Here is a 20,297-nt window from a genome sequence, read left to right as displayed (position 1 = left end):
CAGAACAATAATCGCAAGAGAAAAAGCAGGCGGGCGTTGAAACAAGTCAACACAATTGTGGTTCCTTCGGAACTTTTGCCCAACATTGACATGTGTTCCTGTGTCACGCCAGTCGAAGATAATTGCTAGTAGCCATATGGATGACAGTTGCTTCTGTTAAGTCACGTTTAATGTTGCCCTTTTGGTTGGTTTCTACGTCTCATTTTCTTTCCCATCCCCGACTGTTAGTCAGAACCGCTGTTGACCATTTTCTCTATGCGGAAAGGACTTTTATTGGGTACTTCCGTGATGGCTGTTGTGAATTTGGGTCTCACTTGTTTGTGCCATTTGACAAACAACAACAAAAATAGAATGGAGATGGACGGGTTTTGAGGTACTGTACAAGAGACATGACAGTGATTACATTTGAAGCATGTTTGATTGCATTGAACATAAAGATGAGTTCCAAACTTTATATGAATATAATGTGAAAATGTTCCAGTAGATGTTTTCTCTATCGAGCCATTCACTTTCTATAACGCTTATTTTCATGTTGAAAAAAGGGATTATAGGAGGTTGAAATGTCCTTCTAATTTTCCATTGGGTGAACTAAAAGCCTAGTGTGTTGTTTGTATTCTTTTTTTTAAACAAACAAAAACATTTATACAAATGCGCAACACAGTAATTATTTAGACAGATGATGGAGATATCCTCGGGGCAACCTTCCCTTATTTGAACACAAATACAAGGTGCATCCTTTTAATTCCTTCTCCCATCTGTCCTCCTTCCCTACGCCTCACTAATGTCTCTGGATGAGCAAAAATTGCTCCTCTTCCCACTAAAAAGACTCATCTTGGCCTGCCACTTGCTAAATGCCTGTCAGATTTTCCGAGCCACAAAGGTACATCAGGAGGATTTTACCCAATACATTTTAGGCGACCTGTCCAAAGCTGTGCGCGTGTTTTGGAACATTTCTCCTCTTTCAGTCACAGTTGGCCAATATAAATAAGAAATCCACTGATGTGCTCTTGGTGGACTTTAATATGTGAAGAAAACTCATGTCATACTTTTTTTAAACACTGGAGTTTTCCTCCTTACCCACTTTTATCTTAGAAATGTAGTCAGCCGAAATACATCTGCACTGGCAATGCTGACGACAGCAATCGTCAACTCTGATTAAATGAAAAAAAAAAAAAAAAAAACAACAACAACAACAACTACACCGATCCTTAATACATTTGCTTCACATGAAATAATCACACTTAAGCCACCAAAGTGAACAAGTTCCAAGTCACTGAGTAATCTTTAAAACAGAAAATTAATCAGTTATTGGCAGCAAAATGAATCTGGCATTATAATGCAAGCCAGCTTCCAAAATAAGCAACACGTAGCCATCGACAACAAATGTTAGCATGAGGTAATTTGCAATCACTAGGTACTGTCGTTGAGATAGAGTTAATCTTTTATGTGGCCACGCTTATTTTTTACGTCGCGACTTTTACTGTCTGTCATGATCTGGTTGGCGACCAACGGGGGGCGCTGTCGGCCCCGCCTGCACCTACACAGGTGCTGGTCGTCCCGATTAGATTGGCGACCAACGGGTAGCGACGTCAGCCCTGCCTGCAGCCTCGCAGGTGCTGGTCGTTTTAATCACTGACACTTAAAAGGACACCCGGCACGACCATCCGGTGTCGGTTCATTGTTTGCTGCATGTTTGTTGCATGCTTTGTATGCAATTTCATGCTGTGCATGTGTTTGTTTAACCTTGGCGGACTTTTACACTTGGTTTTCTTTTGATACTTTGTATTTTTTCTGTTCAGTTGATTTTGATGTTTTACATTTTGTTCCTGCTGACCTTTATTTTAATACAATGTGTCAAACAACCTCCTGCTCCCTCCTGCCTGCTTTTTGGGATCCGCACCCGCCATCACCACCTCGCAAACCGTGACACTGTCAAGGCGTTTCGGGAGCACATCCGCACATTAAAAACACATGTAGCTCTTTCCTCTTGTGACTCACACAGGTGAATCATTCACAATCGTGATTATGTAGGTGGACTGGGTGTTAAGAAATGTATGTTAAAGGTCCATTTAGTTCAGCAATAGGTTGACGTTAACGGCTATAACCTTTCGGTTTTATGACATTATTAATATGCCAGTATAATGGACTTTGACAACTTGGCCACCCTCAGGTCAAAATGTAAAAATCTTGATTTATAACACACCATAATCAATAGAATGATTAGAAAATACTAATTAGTTAAAATAAGACTCATTGGAAGTAATTTCATTATTTCACGAATATATTGCATGTAGCCCAGAGAAGAGCATTTTGTACACTGGCTTTTGCTTTTTGTCTTACTAAATACCTTTCGGGTGATTTTGAACAAATGTTCCACAAATAAAGGAAAGGGGGGGGGGGGAGTCTGCCTTTTTTTTTGATCAACTTCCAAATGTCATCACTGCTTGTGTACGAGTAAATGTGTTTACGGAAGATAGCACCAAGCCCGTGGAGAGAGTATGACACTAGATATGGGTGACTGATAGCATGTGGCAGTCACCACGATCCATAATGTTGATGGTGGCATGTGCATGTGTGCGTGTGCGTCAGACATACATGGAGGAGTTTATAGTGGTGTATCCAGAAGGACACTCTGGAATGCAGGCGCCATTGTGGATGACGTATTCATGGCAACCAGACTCCCGGCCCTGGTTCAGTCTCTTGGTCTCCTTACACTGGTTGTGGAGCACCTGAGAGAAGAAGCAAACACACAAAAAAAATCTTCAAGACTCGAAAGGGAGTTTATCTAGGCGCCATGGCTAATATCATAACAACAACATACCTGACAGAAGGAGAAGCTGACGCAGCGCCATCCGCGGAAGACGTAGTATCCAGCGGGGCACTTCTCCACGCAGGTGTTGCCATGCTGGAGGTTCCTGCAGGCCACGCAGCTGCTAGCGTTGCCTGGTTCCGAGCAGCTGCCCAAGCACTGGTCATGGCAGCATTGGCCCCGGAGGTTACAGGCGCCATGCTTACAGCGGTCCAGGCACACTAGAGAGAGGCAAAGGGGGGAAAGAAAAGAAGTGGTTATTAAGACCGGCTTGCACATTGGTGGGCAACAAGAACCTTTCGTTCTGTATATGCGCTGTACAGAAACATAACGTTGAAGCAAAAGGCTGAACATTGCCATTGAGTTTGCCTAAATGAACACCATTACACGCTAACACAAATTACCAATGAAGTGCATACAATTCGACAAGCTCCAGCTGCAATTCACATGCACACATGAAAGCGAATGACCGCTGACTGCTCGCAGCCCTTGTGAGCAGTGCCATGGAGACAACTGTAATTGCCAAAGGGCTGAACATTATATGCCATTTGCTCATGTCAAGTTTCATTTGACCTATCGGGAAACAACGTTGGGTCCGAGAGCCAGAGTGTCAATGAGATTGGATTAGCCTTCAGGTTCGACCAGTGCCCTGTAATGATCTAATAAACGGACGGTTATTGCCTAATCTGTGGCCCAGTAGAGACTGATTACATCTCATACAAGCCACTGACCTTTCCACCAAATGCACATACTAACCAGCTGTGAACAAAACAGGTATCTGTAATAAATCACCTGGAGGGAAGGGTTTACTAAGTCTATGTTTGAGTCAGTTACAAAACAGTCATCAACAGATAAAAAATATATAATATTGGAAAACTCTTGGATGTGAATGTAGCAACATTAATTTGTCATTACAAGAGAATGCTTATTATTGATGTTTAAAAGCCTACGTCCTTACCCTGCTTTATATAACAAACAGGTCTCGAGATGACAACCAATTTCGGCGACTTGGCATCTTCATTTTTCAAAGGCTTTTGGAATGGGCGAGGAAACCGCAGAAAGCCCACGCACGCCCAAGGAGAAGACGCAAACTCCACACAGGGAGGCAGGATCGGGATTTGAACTCATGACCTTAGCACTGCAAAGTCCGCATGCTAACCACTCAACCTACCTTGCCGACAAAATAAAAATAACATAAAATAAAAATCCATCCATTTTCCAGACTGCTTTATCCTCAATAGGGTCGCGGGGTGTGCTGGAGCCTGTCTCACCCGTCTTCGTGCACGAGACGAGGGAAACCCTGAATTGGTTGCGAGCCAATCGCAGGGCACACAGAGACAAACAACTATTCGTTCTGACACTCACACCTTTAGAGGGTTCCATTAAGCTGCCATGCATGTTTTTGGTATGTGTGAGGAAACTGGAGGACCCGGAGAAAAACCACATAAATACAACAACATAACATAACATAACATAACATAACATAACATAACATAACGATATATTGGGCAAGATTTCAAAAAAGATTGTCATCTAATCAGCTTCATAACAAGATAAATGACAAGATTATTAAGTAGAACTCCTGGTAGGTTTTGGGATGACATTCTAAAAAACGTATTGTCATGACAGGTGTAGGTGAGGGACTTACATCCATCAGATATAAAGTGGGTATATCTTGGGTGCTTAGGATGAAAAAAAAAAACAATTGCCAATTTCATGCTATGTTAACACCAAAATTGTCGGGAGGACGACTAACTTTTGTGGTAGTTCACCAACGAAAAAGTTGCTATATTTTAGCAATCCATAATGGGCATAGAAGTCATATTAACAGTGACTACACCGTTAAGATGGAAAAAGGGGAAGGGAAAATGCAAGAAGAAACAAATGCACCCAAAGTTACCGCGACATAAACAGGCCCATTTAAACCTGAAGGATTCTTGTGGTGTCTTGGACTTTTATCCAACGTTAGTGTTTTTGGGTGTCTGTGAGTGAGCAAGAGCAGATACAAGGATGGCTGAGCAGACTGAGCAGCATTGCTTCTGTTTATAGACATGCTTAGAGCCGGTAGTTGGCTTGATTTGGATACGTTTGTACTTCCTATTTTTCTTCTCAATTACGCTTATGTGAGTGTTGTGGTTTATTACTCGGATGAATGAATCGTGGTTGATATTTTTAGTTATGATTCATCCCGTAGAATTTGAAAACAATTGAGGCGATATGAACACAAAGGTTGTTTAGGAATGTTGTAACACGGTGAATGAGCTATTGGACAATGGTGGCACTCTATTAGCCTATGTGGGATGCCAAATCATTGTGGCTCACATGAACACTAAAGGCCAAAGTGCAGCCAGGGCCCCCTCCCTCCCCCCGCCCCTCCTTCTTCCACAGCTCCATGAGGCCTGCCCGCCTGTTGTGCTGCTTGTGCAAAAGCATAGGACAGATGGGGTCATGGCAGGGGAGAGAAACACTTTTGAAGGGTAAAGTCAAAAACAATGAGAAAAGAAGTGGCTGAAAGAAACGGAACTTTAAAGCAAGTTTAAATGTTGCAGATTTTCTGAGCTACAACAGAGGCCACTTGCACGAGGCTGAGGAAAATGCTGCGCCCTCCCCATCGAGACTCTGCAGTATGTGCACACATGCTGTACTTGCCAGTCCGGCTCCAGTCACGACTCCATGCCGGAGTATTGCTCGAGCCCGAGATCCACCCTCAGTCTTAGCCAATGTGTTTGCTGGATGGGGGAGGCAGCTATTCAATGGCCTCTTCCATGTCAGGCAAGAGAGCCGCCCAGGGTTAACCCTGGCCTTGCTGTGGCAGACAGGGGGCAGCGGAGTCAACAAGCTTGAAAAGTCCCTGCTGCTGATCCTACTTCAAGAGAATGTGAACACAGACAAGTGTCCTGCTTTGCCTAAGATTCATGAATACAAGGTCATGGAAAGTGTTGTTTACTCTGCACCACACTTTAAAAATAATATTGACAGACTGCGCAGGATACGGCGTCAACAGTATACGAGCGTCACACGAGCGACTCCTGCTACGCAAGCTTGTCGCGATGGCAAACATCCTCTGTTCAGCTCACTCATTCATTCATTCCTGGCCTCCTCCTACTGTCTTGTCCTCTCTCTCTGCCACCGCCTCACCCTGCCCACTATCTCCCGCTCTATCTGCTTGCTTGCCTGCCTGCCTGCCTGCCTGCCTTTCTAGGCCAGCTAACTCCTCCCACTTTCATTCATGCGCCTTGTTTTGTTTTTATGCTGGCTTGGATGGGGGTGGAGTCGAAGGCATGGAAGGGCAAATGATTTGATAATTTCGCAACGAGGAGAGATTCCAAAGAGGTCATTATGGTAGACACACACGCGCGCACGCGCACGCGCACACGCACACGCACGCACACACACACACACACACACACACACACGCACACACACACACACACACACACACACACACACACACACACACACACGCACACGCACACACACACACACACACGCAAATCTCGGTGCCCCGCACTAATTTGCCCGCTACGTACACACGTGCAGTTCCAGTAAGGGTATTAAATTCAAAGCCTCATCAAGTGTTTGATGTGTTTACCTTTCATCAGGATCAGGGCAGTAAAGAGCCCTGGCTGCTCAGTCAACAGGGAAGGAACCTGGGAAACACCGGAGAGCCAATCGCAAGCGGCCACACACGGTAACACTTCCTGCTTTTCACGCATAAAACCGCCCCTTTAATTGGCAGTGTTGTCTGTAGGCGAAGTGCTGGGAACAATAACAAACACGTTTTTGCCCTAGAGCCAATTTCTCTGGAAAACACAAGCGCGTACGGCCATCCGCGCGCACATGCACACACACGCACGCATACACACGCACACGCACGCACTCACATGCTTTGCTGGATTCACGTTTACTATATTTGGACACGGTGGGAGTCCTAAGCTTCAAAAGCTTTGCTATAAATGCTTCGGAGACCTGATGTAAGCCAGTCGCCTGGAGAGCGACGTAAGAGGTGTAAACAAAAACAAGATTGACTGGTCAAAAGGGGACAGTATATCCCACACCTATTCCACAGACGTGAAGCCAGGTTATTACACAAATTAACACGAGAACAACATCCTTTCTTGATTGTTCAACAACTAGTGTTTAGTATTTCAAAAAAATATTGTACACGTTCTACCTTTCTATGCGCAACTCCCATACACGTGTCAGTCAAATAGCGTATTTGTCAGCAAGCTGAACCACTATCTATGTATCATCTAGTTTGTTATCTCCAAACCAAAACTGCCACACATTCCCTTCATCACGAGACTGCCTTCGTTCAAGTGGACGATCACAGCACTCCAAGTGTTTCTTTTTTTCCTGCGTAGCCGCCACGCCCTCTCAGGGTTATTGACACACAGATAAAGATGACTATTATGCAAGCGACTTTCCAAACAAGGCAACCTAAGAGGTTCACATACAGCATGTGACAAAGTTCCAATCTGTTTGAGCAGTAAAGCGCACGAGAACACGCTGTGCGGGTCCATGTCGGAATTACAATGACAATTATATTTGTACAAGATTTTATTGTACGGAGTGTCCGGATCGACTTTTCTTTTCTCGTGTGCACGTCAATGACTCCGACAGGGGTGAAGAAACCCTGTAGTCTCGGCTGCTGCTATTACTGGGAGGAGAACAAATGTTTTCTCCATCACAGCAATCACAACCCAAGAGCGAGACAACATGATCAAAGTCAACCAGTTATTATTATGACATACACTTGAACAAATGTCTGTACAATCAGTGACGGTAAAGTGAAAGCATGAACACTTGTGATCGAAAACAAATGACTAAGAATTTCATGTAAGTCACGAAATTTGACTAAAATCTTCAAGGATAAAGATTACTTTGAAGTCTTCAATAAATTCAAAACCTTCATCATGCGTGGTATTGCGCTAGAGCACAAATAGCAAATCTCTATATTGGCCTTTTCTTTTATGTTTTTGGATGGCCTGGTCATAAGAGAAGGTGATCGGTGATGGCAAAGAGGGATTTGCAAATTAGAAATGCAAATTAGTAGTGGCAAATGGCACAGAATAAGCGGTGGACGCCTCCATAGCATAGGAAATTTTAACTCATTCACTGCCAGGCGATGTGCACTCTCATGCCAGGGTTTTTATTTTCACTCAAATTGCAGGACCCACAAAAGATCGACTTTTAGGACTACGTAAACATCCAATGCAGCGTAAGAAACCTTTCATCAGAAAAAGTTGTTTATTAAGTTATATGGGTCTGGCGTTATCTCAGCTTGAAATGCGGGCGGATGTACTAAAGGCAAACGCTGCCAGAGGTCTGAACAGTACTTTATCGGCACCCCCCGACAAGAAAAAAACCAAACCCGAATACATTTGGGAATGGCAGTGAATGAGTTAAAACGAAATATGAAATGTACTCGCTGGGGTTCAGAGTTTCTTGGTTTTATGCAAACAATGGTGTACTTCTATTTACACTTGTATTACAGGAAGACATGTTAGTTGCCTGTAGTGTCCACAGGTTTTAGCTTGGCATAAACCGCTTGACCCTGGTAAACAATATTTAAATTTCTTTCTTTGACGGTTAAAAAAATAGAGGGTGAGCAGTATCTCAGAATCGATTGCGTTTAATTTGGGAGGTTCCGATATGGCCACTTTTGCCACATCGATCTCACACAATTACCCCCCCCCCCAAAAAAAATATATATATATATATACAGTAAAGTCTCGTTATATCGATATTCAAGGGAGTCCGAAAAAATATCGATATAACCGGGACTATCGATATATCCGACCCTGTTTGCATGTAATTTTCTCCGTGCGTGCATAGAAATAGTATCGATGTAACCGGAATATCTCAATTCATGCCTCAACCCGCCAAGTTGTTAACTTTCTATTAACAGTAACTACTTATTTCCAAAGAAATACAAAGCATGCTCATGATTCGGCTTATGAGTGAGTACGCACATGTACTTTGTATTGTGGAAAGCAGCAAAATTTGGATAAACATTTAGATCCAAGCTTGATGCAAGCAAAATTTGTCAACATAAGCAAACATACCCCATTTTGTATTTCAAGAGGGGGATGAGAACGACCCGATAGACAAACTGAATTTGCCATCAGCAGCATAATCAAAAGACAAGCATATCATTGTGGAGCACTGCTTTTTGCTGGGCTTTGTCTGTATTTCTCATTGATTTCCTTCTATTTGCCTTCCGCAAACTGGTTAGCGCTGCTGGTCCATCTTGTTACCATGGAGATGAGTCTAGACACAGACTTTCTGTCGTAATTAGCCATATTAGACATTTTTTTTTAAGATTTCCCGCTCATGAGCATCCTGCCTCATCCTTTTTGACCAACCTCCCACCACCCCACTCAGCAGTAGCGTCTTGCCCCAGGTGACAAATCTGCTCTTCTGGAAAACCACAGCCACGAGATGTCATTACAGACACTAAGGATAGAGTTAAAATCAATGCGTTGCAATGATGGCCCTGCACGCCACTCTCTTATTGTTCTCGCACCTTGCCACATTTGTCGTTACTAACCTGTCATCGTTATTTATCCTTCCAAAACTCCCTCATGTTAAGGTTACAATCAACACACATCTTGTATCTTACACACTACACAAGAAAACCGCAAAGGGAAATTCACAATGCAGGGATGTAAAGTTTAACGGCCAACACTAACGCCTGCTGACCGTGTGCGCTGAGAGGAAGAGTCGCAGTTTGTCAAGTATTGTCAAGAGTTACACTGATATTCCCTTTGATTAAGTTAAACGCAGGATCTTGTGTGAATCTGCAACTGTTGAAGAAATTTGGACTGATCTCTGGGGTGTCAATAATACAGCAAGATTCTGGTCTGACAGAATCTGCAGTGCAGCACTGAGCTGATGTACTTTATAGTCACAATATACCATCAAGTACAAAGCAGATTTACAGAGAATGATAACCTCACGTGTACATACACGCATTTATGCATTTATGAGCAGGTGATGGGGAGAGACTAGAGTGTTGTGACCATTGTCTGGTTGCGGACCGGAAGATGAAAAGCCAATGAATGTTAGATTATCCCTAAAAGAGTAAGAAAAAAACTAATGCTGGAGCATTGTAGCAGACAGATTTGTCTCCTTCCTTCATCCAGCTCCTCTCAGGCCTCGGAAAGACTGTCGATTGCGAAAGGCAGCTGGGAAACTCGACGTTATCACATGATACCGAGAAACAGGTGAGCCACACTTCCTTGATTCGTGTCTAAAATAACAAAATGTGAGTTATATAATTGACGTGCGTTTGACATGTAGAGCTCTAGTGACCATCCCCTTAGCCCTTTGACCCCGAGGGCACCACAGCAAAGCCCAAAAAGCTAACCACATTCATGACTTCTCATGCATTCAATGTATTGTCAATAAATGTCATTGGAAGTCGTCATTGGAAGTCGTCATTGGAAGTGTGATGATAAATTAGTTAGAGTCCTGCATTTAGCTTGGAGTAGATGTGCACATTCCACCAAGAAGTCCCTGATCCACTGGTGAAAAGGTCACTTTGATCCTCTCCTATTTCATCTAGAACTGCTTCATGTAACAAAGAGGGTACAGAAAGTGCTTCAGAATGAATGACTCTGTGTCTTTCTCTTCTTCTTTTCCTTTCGGCTTTTCCCTTCAAGGAGTCGCCACAGTGAATCAGTGTCCTCCATCTTCAGAGGTTTGATTCGCATGTTTGTTTTGGCCAAGCTTTTACATCGGATTCCCTTCCTGACACAACCCTCTGTATTTATCCGGGCTTGGGACCGTCACAAGAAGACACTGGCTTGTGTCACCCTGAGGCTACAGAACACGCAACTGCATGAATGACTCTCTGTGTCTTTATGTTGTCACATTTTTTTATTTTTTATTTTTTTGTTCTTTTGACTTCAAGATGGCACTTTGAGAGTGGCTGCTTTTACAGCAGATCTGTATTTTGTTTTTCGACTTCTTTCTTTCCTTGCATCTTCCTTTCATAACTTTGCTGCTGTGAAATGTAAATTCATCCACTACGAGACTAATACAGGTAACTCTAGTTCGTCAAAAAAAATTGAGAGCCATTTTTCCACTGGCGTAACAACTGGCCAAGCAAAGCAGCAAACCAGACAGACCCTAGGCCAATTTGCAGGGGCTGATTGGGGAGAGTGTTAGTCACAAGAAAAACTGGGTATAATCTGATTTACACTTAAATGTGTCAACTGATTTGCGGGGAGAATTTTGGGTGATCTGGAAAATTCGGCAAAAGTAATGTGGCTTGGTTGCTTGACTTTTGATTTGATTTTGTTCCTTGCTACGATTGAAATGGACGAGAGATATTGGTCGGGAACAAACACTGTGCTGTTTTTTAAGAAAAAAAAGACACACCTACGGCAATTGGAAATATAGACGAACCCCAGGTCAAAATGGTAAGGTGCCTTACGACAATGAATGCTACAATATTAAAATAAGGTATTGTGTATTTTGGAAACGCAAAATACAACACTGGCGGGTTATCTTTGTTCTTAATTTGTCAGGACTGATATGACTGCAGGTTGCCAACTCGCGCCTTCCTGCCAGTGGGTCCCCTCCAAACAAGCCTTTGTTGATCATGCTAATGCAGCGTGTGCCGCTCTGAAACCTTTCCTAATTAAAATCTTAATTCCAATAACTGTCGGACTAAGGAGATTTGCCGCAAGCACAATATATGAACTGCCAAGCCGGGAAGGTATAGGGACATGTTTGTTTCTTTTGAGCGGCGTAAACAGCAATGCGGCGTACACACACACACACACACAGGCACGCACGAACCCACACACTCCTGCACTCAACGGACCCCCCAATTACCCCCACCCGCGCCCCCTAGGGCACAATGTTGCCTCTATGAAAGACAGACGGTCAGTGATGGCAAAGGAATGGAGGGCAGCGGTGCTTCACAAGTGAATGCAGTGATACTGTACTCGTGAGGTTGGAGAGGTGAGGGGGTTGTGGGACGAGGATGATAGACTTAAGGACTGGCCCTGTAGCAGAGGTTAGAGGGCATGAAATCAGGAACTGCACAAACCGAGTTTATTAATCCAATCTGTAGGCTCACCGCACACGGCTTGCCATTCTCCTGCAGTGCCCTCTCCTTACCAGGATTTAATAACACGATGCGGTCTCAAATGCTGTACAGTCTAAGCAGGAGTGGCTGTCAAAAGGAAACGTGTCTTCTTTTCAGCCTTCTCTGATATTATGTTTTGTCCAAGTGGGTTAATAAAAATTAAAAACAGCCACACGAGAAAACAAACACCCTGTGTGTCTGGCAGCGCGGTGTGCGTTGAATGAGGCGGACTTTTATTGTGAACTCATTGAGAAGCAATCATGGATAATGTGGACTTTGTAGGCGCAGAGTAGCAGCAAGCCGGGCCCTCAATCAGCCTACGTGCCAGACTCGGGCACATGGCATCCCTCCAGGGGCCTGATTGAAAAACAAACCGCAGCTGAGGGATTTACGCAGCGGGGCGGACTGCTGGAGGAGAAGTGTCCAACCACAAAGGAAAACCCGTTTGTACTGCTGTGTATGCATGCATGCACATACATAATACATGCATACGGGGGTACCGGGACAATAGACTCGGGAACACCACTCATGCATTAGGAAAGGCAAAGAGGGTGTCAGGACACCGCAGAGGTCCTGCTTATCCTTTGGGGCACAGGTGGTCTCAACAGAAGCCCTCCAGCTCGCAGAGATGAAAAAGTCCTTCATTGAAACCCTGCAGTTGAAGTTAAGGAGGAGCTTTGCGTTTCAAGCCAAGCTTTGCCTAAGTGGGATGTTGCCATCAAAATAGAACTATCTTTTGTCTTTAATACTGTATCTTTCCTAAAATCAGTAGAATAACAAAATTTGGATTTTTCACCAGATGATTGAGTTAACTTCACTTATCCATGACGGCTACCGGGTATATTTGCGGAGGACAATAGCTGTGTCTACAACATACAATGGGTGATAAACATACCAGCAAGAAATTAATTCTAGAAATAAAATAAACGCTATACGGTACCGTGGTGTATGCACAGCTTTAAATCTTTCTTCCGTTGTTAATCAAACAGTATTCTTCTTATGCCGCTATGTTTTCTTCGCATAGCACAGATGTAATGGCTGCTAGCTGAACACTACAAAAAGGTATTTGATAAAATTTAGGTCCAAGATTATGCAATGGGAATGCAATAAAAAGGTTCTGCATGGAAAAAAAAACATATCATACTACTTTTGGAAAGACTGCTACTGAGTTTTCGGCATACAGCAAATCACGATGTCTGGTTGGCTTGTTGTTCTGCACCATTGTAGCATGGACGTCATTCATCGGCACACTGCATTGAACAGCCGCAGGTAAACATCTGTTTTGTGTGTGTCTGTGTAATAAGATTTGAAAAAGTCCAAATGAGGTTAGAATCGAATCAGTGTGGACAAGAGAAGCCGGGTGGCCCTGGGGGAGAACAGTTAACAGGAGACGGTAAACAGGTATCGATGCCGGATGCTATCAGCAGCCATGGCGGACTCCAGATCGAGTGAAAGGTTACCAAGAGGCTCGTTGACATTTCTGAACATGACTGCTTTTGTTTTTCAAAGGTTGCACTTTACTACGAAAGATCAAAGATTGTATTCATATTTGAAGTTGAAATGAAACGGGGCAATGCCCTCAAGTGGGACTTGTGATACCAAGGTAAGCATGATACATTTTTGACAATTAACTAAATGTTCACATGGATTCAAGACTTAAGGTTGAATACCAGCACGGTTGCCTAAGTCCAGATCACAAGAAGCAGATTTCAAGAAGATTACCTGCACGTGTTATGATTTCCAAACGGTGTTTAGAGAAGAAAAATATGAGACCACAATTAGATCAATGTGGACCAAGCATCACATGCCTCATCAATTTTTAAAGTTAGCTTGAGCATTTTATTGAGTTTTACCATGACTATTGGGTCACTTCTATACACAATTACACATATTTTTCATTGAGAGGTGCGAGAGTCATCCGTAAATATACTTGAGGGCTTCATTTATTCACACTTCCAACTTCATCAACTTCCTTTTGCAGTTGTGATGTTCTTCCTAAACGAATAGAATAAAATTATGTGTTTGATTTTATCACATTTATTTTCCGCATTTGCTGGCATGGTACGATCAAAATTGTTGCTGGTATAACAAGAGAATAGGCTGATGGACTGGAACTGGTATCCAGATCGTGTGTTTTTGGGCACACACAAAATTACAGAAGTGGCTGATGTCATGCAGCTCATCAAAATCTTTCTGAATGTTACATAATCATTCAATGAATCATTTAAGGCCACATATGTCATCACACTATGGGTAGCATGTCATCGTGCTGTGAAAAACATCTTAATTTTTGTCATTATTATTATTTTTTTTTTTTCACATTAATGGCAAGTCTACATTACGGACGTCTCATCAGAATCAGAATCAGAATCATCTTTATTGCCAAGTATGTAGAACACACAAGGAATTTGTTTCCGGTAGAACACGCTGCACTAGTATCGCCGTCAAAAAAACTGCTAAGTGGCACTATACAGTTCCATCCATGAATGTAAACATTAAAAATGACAATCCGGACATATGTGATTTTCATAGGAGAGCATCAAAATGTGTGCATGTTTTTGTGTACATAAGTGTAAATGATTTGTGATCTCAATTATTCGGCCAAGATCATATAAACCTGCATGGGGATAGTTGCCATTGTGCGGCCAGCGCAGTAAGTGTGGTTGACAGACCAAAAAAATCATTTTTAGTGGCAACAATAATAAATAATAATCCGAAATAAATAATAAAGGCAAATCCAATCCAATCCAATCCAATCCAATGCCATCACGAGGCTCGGCTCAAGCCCTGGAGAAAGAGCAGGCATGATAAATATTAGCTTTGTTGGATGTCATCCTGCCTGGTGATGCACAGACACACACAAACACACACACACACGCACATTTGAAAGAGAATAGCTCACTTAGCTCATAGCCTATTTAAGGGCTTCACTTTGGTGCCATTCAGTGTCATCTCCGATCCATATTAGGAGACACAGACAAATCCCAAGTTAGAATTGATTTCAACCAGAGCTGTCAAAATTCATCGGTAAATCAACAAACTCTCAAGGACATAATCAAGCAACAACTTTCCACCCTTGTTTCACTTCTTAGAAGTGGCCAAAATTAGGTTCCTCCATAGGATTTCTGGCCTCTCCTTCAGACCTAAATTGAGAAGCTTGCTAATCTGAGAGAGGCTGAGAGTTGAGCCGTTGCTCCTCAACATCGAAAGGATGAGGTGGTTCGAGCATTCGCTGCTCCTCTCTGTTGACATGTGCCACATGCAAGGACTTGGACTCGCTAGATAGACTATTTTACTGGGCTGGCCTGGGAACACCTTGGCATTCCTCAGTAAGAGCTGGAAGAAGTGACTGGAGAAAGGGAAGTCAATGCTTCCTTGGTAAGGCTGCTGCCCCTGCGACCTGACCCCGGATATAAGGAGTAGATAATGGATGGAATGTTCATTTAATTACTGCTTACGTGCTTCTGGTCAAATGACGTCAGCATTCAGTTGTCCTTCACGTGTCATAACAAGACAGTTGACACAAATCAAAAGCACATCTTTTTCAGCAATATCAAGATACAATATTGATGAGGACATAGGGTTATTGCTGGCAAAAAAAGCATGATTTATTGCCATCGATTATATTCAATTGTGAGCAATATACTGTATTGTTCCACTTTGTAACGTTGAAATACGCTCAGGTGATTGATGAACTAAACAAACAAACAAAATAAAAAATAAAAAACAATGGCAGAGAATACAGAAGACTCAGAATCGGTGAAATCAGATATATACACACTAAAAGTGTTCATTCAGCAAACCAAAAAGCTGCAATCACACTTTTTGCTATCAAGCATGAGCTATGTGACAAATATTTTGCGACCAATCACATGGATTTGGAGTTCCATGCGCACCAATCACAGGAAGCAAGGGCAAATGCAGCCATCTTTAGTAACAGCAGCCAGGGCTGACAAGTTTGGTCTATCATTTTGAGGCCCAGAAATTCCTGCATGTCTGCATACCACAGCATGCAAGGGGGGGGGGGGGGGGGGGGGGGGAGAGAAAGAGTAAGAGACAACGAGAGAGCGAAGGGACAGATGGGGGGGGGGGGGGGGGGGGCAGAGGGGCTCTAAAAAGGGAGGATCTTTCCCAGAGGGCAAAGCAATGGGGAAGAGAAACGGAGACCGAAAAAGACAATGACAGCCATTTCTTCCAATTCTTTATCTTGGTGTCTTGTGTGACCCGTTTTTCAAGACGAATGGACAGCTAGACTTCCATACTTTGTTAGTACAATAATTAACAGCACCATCTCCTCATGATGGCAACTGGACGTCAAGCCAGGGAAAAGCTTTAACTCGACCGTGATTGGAAACTTGTCTTGTGCAACAAAACCAGATAGAGATGACACTGGAACCACAACAGCCATTTTTACTGCAGTTTTATAACCCACCACTTGCATTTACGCAAGTATTTATCATTGTACCTTTTATATCTGTCTTCCAACTTGTTGAGAGGAGAATGTCGCAAGCAGCAGCCAGTTGAATTTATAGAATTTATGATTTCACATTACTTTTCAGTAATGGGAGCACTCTGGCAGAGAGACTGCTCTAAACACGTGACTGGCTGCCTCCGCAAACCACTCAAGCAGTAGTTTACATTCAGAATATATGCAGTCAAAGCCCGAACTTCCAAAATGATGAAGTGGGTCCACCTTAAGTGGAAGCCCCATCCAGAAGAGCCAACGAGAAACCATAGGTTCCCGTGGAAAAAGAACAAAAAACATCATCAATACTAAAGGGAGGCTTGGTTTGAACAGTAAGCAAACAGAACATGGATAAATTAACTCACGGGAAATGGGAAATCAACAGTCTAGGTGCAACTGGCCGATATAATGACATGCATTTAATGTGACATCCAAGTGTCTACCATAGAATATCCAAGCCTCTCTTCACATCGTATATGCTTATTATGACACGCCGGTGGTTGCCTTTGCTTTCAGTATAAAATTAATCAACTCACTCAACAATGAATGACGCACTCATTCATTCATTTTCCAAACCGCTTTATCCTTACTAGGGCCGCGGTGAATGCTGAAGCCTATCCCAGCCATATTCGGACAGTAGTTGGGGGACACCCTGAACTGCTTGTGAGACAATCACAGGTCACATAGAAACGAACAAATTCACGCTCACACTCACACTTAGGGACAATTTAGATAGAGGGTTCCATTAAGCCGCCATGCATGTTTTTGGAATGGGGGAGGAAACCAGAGTACCCAGAGAAAGAAGAACATACAAACTCCACAGAGGGAGGACGGAGCCGAGATTGAACCTATGACCTCTGCACTGTGAGGTTGACGTGCTACAATGAATAATGGTTACTGTAAATGTAACAATGCTAATACTATTTTGTGGGTTGAGAGTCTTAAAAACAAATAACACATTTCAGGAAAAAAAATACTGAAGGGGAAGGGGACACTCAAAGAGGAAGCTATTTTTATGACATGGACGGCGCGTTTTGTGTGTTTTACTGAGCAATTGTTGCATAAATATGATTTGCTTCTATCATTGGTTATCACCGGTTATGAAGGAAGACATTACTTCCTCAAGTCTATCCAACTACATGAACGTACGCAACAAAACGAAAGGTCTCCTTGTAGGACGCCTCAACATCAGTCCACCCACCAACCGCATCCCAAAATGTACATTATGTTACAAATAAGGCCTTAACTGAACAGAATTTCTATCGTGTTCCATTACAGCCACAAGTGAATGACTCCGTGTACTGCGACTTCTTGGACCTGAAGCATTTTCTGCGTAGGTCTGAGCTCCCTGCTAAGTGCTCAGTGAGTCAAACGTGTTCAACGGTTCAAGGGAAAGAAGCATTTCTTGGACATAGCCTTCAAGTGAAGTGAGGTCGGTCTGGAGAGACAAGTGTGGAGAAAAAAGGAGAAAAAACACGTAGGCTTGGGTGGAACTTCAAGGAAAGGGAGGTCACATAAGGATTCAGTTGAGGAAAATCAAATTTAGAAATATCAATTTCCGGCACTGACTTTTGAGAGTTCTCTGAATGACAACATGTTTGGTGAATCTGGGTTGAAGTTGCCTCTGCTGTTATTACATTAGATGTGTGCCACAATTTTGTGCGGTAATGGCAATTTTAAGCACAAAAGCATTCATTTGTGTGTTGTCAGGGTGTTTTGTGTTGGGCTTGACAAGTTTGACAAATTGATGCTTTTGTTTTATATATCACATTTATTATTAAAAAACGGTTTGATTTGATACTGTGGGTTAAGCCAACGACAAAATCAAATCAAATGAACTATGAATTACGATGAGAGAGCATTTTGTCCGTCAATCAATGCTAACTTTGACTTGCTATCTTTGAGGCGTTCACTATTCACAACTTCAAGTTCAATCAATCACCCTGCCACACATGTTTTTGGAATGTGGGAGGAAATCCACACAGGCACGGGGACAACATGCAAACTCCACACAGGAAGGCCAGATTGAACCCACAACCTCTCTGCATTGTGAGTGTGAGGTTGACCCTCTAACCAGTGTACCACCAGGCCACAGAAAACAGAAACATGTAGCCCACAGGTGTCAAAGTCAAGGCCGGCGGGCCAAATCCGGTCCGCCACATCATTTTTTTCGGCCCGCGAAAGCAAGTCAAACTTGTTAAATTCCATGATGATTGCTAAAATCTGAGCCAAAATTTCATATTTTTGGATGTCAACCACAATAAAAGTCATTATTCTTGACTTCAGATTTGAAAACGAGTTATTCATTAATTTTCTGTGTGCTCTATATGTAATATTTGAAGGGATTTAAACATTCTAATGGGTTCCCCAAATTCATAACGGCCCTCGAGAGGAAACCATAACTACAATGTGGCCCGCGGCAAAAAATGACTTTGACACCCCTGATGTAGACCAAATATCACCCTGAGTTCTTGTCCACAAAAAAAAACAATTGGGCTAAAAAATTTACAATAATGTGCATGTATTTATGGGACAATTCAAATGTCATTGCATGACCCTCCACAACAGAACAACTGAGCATAAAACCAGTATATAGATATTTGTAGAAACAATAGTGTTTTTTGTCAGATGGTTTGTTGGATGAACAATGAACAAAGGAGAAGGACCCACTTCAAACTAACTTCAGACGAATAAAGACGAATCCAATCCAATCCAATCCAATCCAAACGATTGCACAACCTAGTGGAAACCCGGCTTTCCCATCAAGATGATGTAACGGATAGCTTGAGAATTGTAGAAGTCCAAATATCCCAGCAACACCCTTCAGCTGAGCTGCCGGACATCAACAAAGCCACTTATGCAATGCAAAGAATTTGATGAAGCATACGCCTCACATGTTCCATATACAGACCAGACCAGTAAATTTGGTTGCAGACTTTGCTATGCCATTGTGCTCACATAGGTATGAACCTGGCCTATCCTGCTCGAAGGAAGTCCAGTGAATTAATATCCGTTGAGCAGGATACGTTTCAGACCCATTCACAATAGGTAAATCTGGTATTCATAAAATCTCTTTTCATTGTCAACAAAGGCTCACAAATTCCTTTCATAACTTTGCTGCTGTTAATTTCTCCTGTGAGCCAAATGAAGGTAAATGTAATCTAATCTTTAAAAAATAAAGCATAAAAATTTAGTGTTGGTGAGGATATTTTTGGTGTGACAAGTTCTACCTGTGAGCTATGGCAAAAAGCAGCTCCAGAGCGAGCACATTTTAGAGGTGCAACGATGAATCGATTTGAATACTAATCCATTGTCAAATTCTTTGAGTATTATTTTTAATAACCAATTGTTTGTTTGGAAAACTTGTTTGTTTTGAAATTGTTCAAATCCTTAGAATTTCTTTTTTAAGAATCTCATTTCTGGTGTCCTCCATGAAAGCAGATTTTTTAAAAATGTTTGTGTTGAATCAAAATTAAACATTGCAAACATTTCTTTGAAAAACAATGGTTGTTGCAAACACTTCTTTGAAACACAACCATCACCATTTTGCCTATTTTATGACATTACTGATCAAAACAAAAAATCAATAATTAACAGAATTAATTAATAATTAAAGAAGAGAGTCTAAGGTTTCTTACGCTGCATTAAATGAATATGTAGTCCTAAAACTCAATATTCGGTGGGTCCTAGAATTTAAGTGACAATGACAAAAACCCCGGCACGGTAGTGGAAACATTTTTGCACGCCAGATGGTGAATGGGTTAATGTAAATCAAAAATATTATTTTTATTTTAAAACTAAAATTGGGTTTTCTCCACTATCAATTTGATATGGTGCCCTGTTTTTGAATAAAGGAAAGAACATTACGATATTTTTTTCCAATTCATTGATTAGTCACCCAAAGAATCAATGGGAGAATG

The 20,297-nt window shown here is 42.3% G+C and overlaps 1 protein-coding gene across 1 annotated transcript in view; it reads right to left on the bottom strand.

Moving 5' to 3' along the window:
* The window catches only part of insrb (insulin receptor b), an 82,492-nt gene that overhangs the window by 20,750 nt on the left and 41,445 nt on the right, over positions 1-20,297 (bottom strand). The window contains exons 3-4 of the mRNA XM_089001783.1: positions 2,822-3,030; positions 2,596-2,729 (exon numbers count right to left, since the gene is read on the bottom strand). Of these exons, the coding sequence (XP_088857909.1) occupies positions 2,596-2,729; positions 2,822-3,030 (343 nt within the window). The remainder of the gene's footprint in view (positions 1-2,595; positions 2,730-2,821; positions 3,031-20,297) is intronic.

The sequence above is a fragment of the Hippocampus bargibanti genome, linkage group LG07 (assembly GCF_051943395.1).
Source record: "Hippocampus bargibanti isolate YZ-2025 linkage group LG07, ASM5194339v1, whole genome shotgun sequence".
Taxonomy (NCBI): Eukaryota; Metazoa; Chordata; class Actinopteri; order Syngnathiformes; family Syngnathidae; genus Hippocampus; species Hippocampus bargibanti.
Note: the sequence above shows the minus strand (reverse complement) of the source record. Positions and strands in the feature narration are given on the sequence as shown.